The sequence below is a fragment of the Hydra viridissima genome, unplaced genomic scaffold (assembly GCF_058129835.1).
Source record: "Hydra viridissima isolate aposymbiotic clone 2 unplaced genomic scaffold, HvirCarnegie_v1 scaffold_7, whole genome shotgun sequence".
Lineage (NCBI taxonomy): Eukaryota > Metazoa > Cnidaria > Hydrozoa > Anthoathecata > Hydridae > Hydra > Hydra viridissima.
The window spans coordinates 12,682,089-12,686,243 of NW_028324306.1; the positions used below are offsets into that span (position 1 = coordinate 12,682,089).

Below are 4,155 nucleotides of genomic sequence, written 5' to 3' on the forward strand. Positions count from 1 at the left end.
AAAAATGAACATAAAAGATTTTCATGAGCGGGATTTTTAATAGGTGAAACATTTTCATTTCTAAACTTACATCTGGAACATAAAGACCTTTCCTTAAGTCGTACCAAACGTTTTAATTTGATAAGCAACATGATTGAACGTGCTGTTAGTTCGTGTATTCTTAGCTCGTTTAAAATATGCTTTAATAACAAGCAAAACGTTCCATTCATTCTACTGAAATCTTTTCTACCTTCACTCCTTTCACACAATCACACCTTTCATTTATTTAAAGATGGAAAAATATCTCCTTTTATAAATCCCGAACAAATGTATTTATCATATTTCTTGAAAGTTTTATTGTAATGATCCATTGATTAGAATATTTTTGCTTGTGGATAGATTAGAAAATGAAGCTCGAAATCTTGACACTAACCCACAACCAAACAATTTGGATAGTTCTTTCTTAAACATACTTCCAGTTAAGCAGTACAAAAGACAATTTATTGAAGAATTTATAACCATACCAATTTTAGCGAAGTCATAAAGGCTATCAATTTTCACCCACAAGTTTTCCTTCATTTCTTTCCTTTTGTAGACAGCCATCCAAAAACATTTCGAGACACATTGCAAAGCGAGCAAGACAAGAAAAGATGAAGTAACAACAAGCAACGTACGAGTAACTTGGTTCTCACGCTTACGTTGCTTTGAATTTTTTGTAACAGATGATCCTAAATATAGAAAACTTTTCTTTAATTTTTATATAGAAAGACGGAAGTGTGAAAACGCGTTATACACCTAATGGATCGCGTTAAGTTTATTAGTATATACGCATTAAAAAAAAAAAAAAAAAAATCGCATAAACAAATTTTCGATACCATTTTCCTTAAAATTGCTCATTTTCTCAATTTCTTTAGTTTGCATGCTCAATTTGTATATGATGATTCCATTTAATACAGCAATACATAACCAAGGCGTCAGCAGAGAAAAAATACAATGTACCCACAATTCATAGCTTTTTGAAGCCGATAATGTTGTTGCAACTATCTTCCATTTTTCGCCTGACACTTTTTCTGGTTTAAAGTAGAAAAAATGAGGAATGTTTATGATAAATGAAAATCCAAAGAAGCACAAAATACTGCAGTATGTGCGCTTCGGTGTGCATATTGACTCAACTTTCATGGGTAGAATAATCATCAAGAAACGGTTCAGTGTAATTCCAACAATCATCCAAATGCTTGCTATGAAAAATATATTATAAAATGGAAAACCAATCCAACAGAAAAAGTTTGCGTATGCATGCGATTCATTAATTAGCGATGAAAAAAGTGCAGGTAAACTGTCCTGCAATAAAAAGAACAATAGTAGCCCACTATCACAACTTCCTAGCGCTGTAAAATAGATGCCTGTGCAACAATTTTGGCTGAGCTTTGACCCTAATATTCTTCTCCAAACTAAGATTGAGATTGCGTTGCCAAATAATCCAATGATTGCTATTGACATACCGATAGGGACACTGAAGATCCAATGAATTGTTTGTGGGTTCTAATATAATATACAATACATACATACATACATGCATGCATGCATGCATGTATGTTGAAGCCAAATTTAAAAAGCAAAATAAAAATAACTTACTGTCATATTAGAGTGGTCACTGAATGTCCAAATATCATTTCTTTCTGCTTCCTAAAGTTTATGATTTATGTTTTTATCACATTTGACATAGAAATTAAGACTATTTAATCAGTTACCCAGAAGTAAACTCTACTTAAAATCATTTCCTAAATCCGTGCTGAAATTTTTATTTGACGTTTCTTATTTGAAATTAAGAAATACGGTATTCATTTTGATTTTTCACGAGCGAAAAACACTTTAAAAAATTTTGATTCAATATGATTTTGATTTCTTTTTTTGAAAAAATAAATCAAAAATTACAAATACATTACGAAAACAAACATTTACCTGATTAAATATTTTAAATGTATTTTATGACACTGCGTATTTCTTTACGAACATCTTCTTCAAATTACTGATTATCTAAATTAACAACAATGCGTAACGTAAATTTACCAATAACAGACCACTAATGATGAATAAATTCTGATAAAATATGTTAAAGTTTAAGCATGTTTATTCATAAATATCTAAACTTGTTAACTAAATCAGCCCTTTTTATTGAAACATCAACCTGCCTTTCTATTTTTTTTTTTTTTTTAATGTTTGAGAGTGACATGAAGAAGTATGGTAATATAATAATAAAAAATATGAAAAGTAATATTAAAATAAAACTTAAAAAAAAAAAAATTGAAAGATTTTAAACCAAAAATCAAATTTAAATCAAAATGTTAATTGTGTTAATTATGTATAAAATTCTTAGGATTTGGGCTGGTAAGTATAATTAGACTTTGTCTTTCAACCAATTTTCCTCTTTTAATCAACTTTCCTCTTTTCAACAAAATTGTGTGAGTGGAAGGGATTACAAATTTACTGTAGCAAAACGAATGCTGTGAGGGTCTGGGTCCTTTTAAAATTTAAGAATTTAAGATTGGAATCATGCAAGACGAAATCTTATCTAAGACCATGAAAAAAAAAAAACCTTTTATCTTCTGATTGGTAGTGCAAAAAAAAAAAAAAAACCTTTTATCTTCTGATTGGTAGAGCAAAAAAAAAAAAAAAAAAAAAAAAGATTTTTCAGCATTATTTTATACACCTTTGTTAATGTTAGTTTTGAAAGCTATATAAACTTTCTCTTGAAAGAACCACATGCACCTTTTAAGTCCACGACCATAGATTATAAATATCCCTTGGTTTCATATGGAAATTAGTTTCATGTAGTGTTAAATTTAAAGTTGAACAATTCTCAATCTTTTAAGTTTACATTAAAGTTAGATTAGTGAAGTTTTAGTGTAGTTATTCAATTTCAGAACTAAAATATGGTATCTCCATCTATCATTATACCATTCACATCCTAAAAGGCTAATTCCGATTAAAATAAATTTAACTGTTAAAAAGTTATTTTTTTAATTTTTTTATTGTACTTTTTTTTCACCTAATTTGAACCAATCAAAAAAAATTTTTTTGAAAAACCTGTTTGTCAATTGAATTGTCTTTGAAGTTATGAAACTTAAATTTTTCAGTGAGATAAAAGCTAAACTATTTTGTTAAAATTCTAAAAACAAACTTGAATTTCAACTTTAATAATGGTTTACAGTTTTTCCTTTTAAATTAAAAGACCCAGAAGTTTTGGTTCTTATCTCACCTTTTTAACAATTTGAGAGATGTGAGTTTCGGAACGAAAATGTTTCATCTATTAAAAATCCCAATTCTAGACTCAAGGTTTGTAGAGTTGCTGATTCATGGTTTAGAAAATCTTTAGTCTTTCGAATATTTTCCGGGCATGATGACAAGAAAAAACTCTATCCCACTCTAATAGGTGGTGTTTAAAATTTGGATATTTGTTCTTAGTACAAACATACTAGATCCTTTTAGTACTAGAAGCAACTGCGTCAAAGTAGATATATTGTAATTTATGAAGAAGCCAATATTTGTGTGATATTTCTCTACTCCATCCTTATGTGCCATATTTCTTTAGTGTACAAAATTCAATCGGAGAGCAGCTCAGTGGCGCCATTAGTTTTAATTAATGTTGAAATCTTTTCTTGGGTGCGGTTGTATTTTTTTTTAAGATGCTCGGAAAGTATGCAAAGAGCCTAAATTTTTTTTACGCTAGATGGCTAGAAGCTCTTTTAGCAGCATTTACAATCGGGTATAGGCATTATTTTGCAATTGAATTGGTTTCAATACAGCTCTGCTTGCTAAATATTGGGTGAACTCCTTACTAGTAAAACCAGTAGTGAATACGGCTCCCCTTAAATACTTTACAAAAGTTAATTAAAAGCTGGAAAATGAAAAAAAAAACAAAAAACTTTTTTGTTGGAAAACCCTTTAGCGCATTTTGTGACGGTTTCCTTGAAAACTTTGACATGACCTTCGTTTGAATATTTCTTAATAAACAGTTGGTTTATATTGTGTTGTTGCCAAAGTTCCCGCCGTTAAATGAAACTATTTTTTCTAAAAAGACTTTTTGATGTTTGGCAAAGTGTTCTATACCTTAAGAAAGCCTGTGCTATGTTCTTAAAGATTAAATAATTGTTTATTAATTTTTTTGTCTTTTTT

At 29.2% G+C, this 4,155-nt stretch overlaps 1 protein-coding gene across 1 annotated transcript; it reads right to left on the reverse strand.

Annotated features, from left to right (window-relative positions):
• Positions 1-333: 333 nt before the first annotated feature.
• LOC149886173 (G protein-coupled receptor daf-37-like) lies at positions 334-3,286 on the reverse strand. Its single transcript, XM_090094335.1, has 4 exons — positions 3,239-3,286; positions 1,615-1,665; positions 873-1,521; positions 334-707 (listed from the first exon to the last, which is right to left on the reverse strand). Exons 1-4 carry the CDS (start codon positions 3,284-3,286, stop codon positions 334-336), a joined length of 1,122 nt encoding a protein of 373 aa, XP_089950461.1.
• Between the last annotated feature and the right edge of the window lie 869 nt (positions 3,287-4,155).

What these genes read in the sequence shown, in the direction of transcription:
- LOC149886173 (XM_090094335.1), bottom strand. Translation starts at nt 3,286, where the DNA reads ATGAAACATTTTCGTTCCGAAACTCACATCTCTCAAATTGTTAAAAAG. An exon ending in TCTCTCAAATTGTTAAAAAG is followed by an intron (nt 1,666 to 3,238) that starts GTGAGATAAGAA and finishes CATAAACTTTAG; the next exon opens with GAAGCAGAAAGAAATGATAT. An exon ending in TAAAGAAATTGAGAAAATGA is followed by an intron (nt 708 to 872) that starts GCAATTTTAAGG and finishes TTCTATATTTAG; the next exon opens with GATCATCTGTTACAAAAAAT.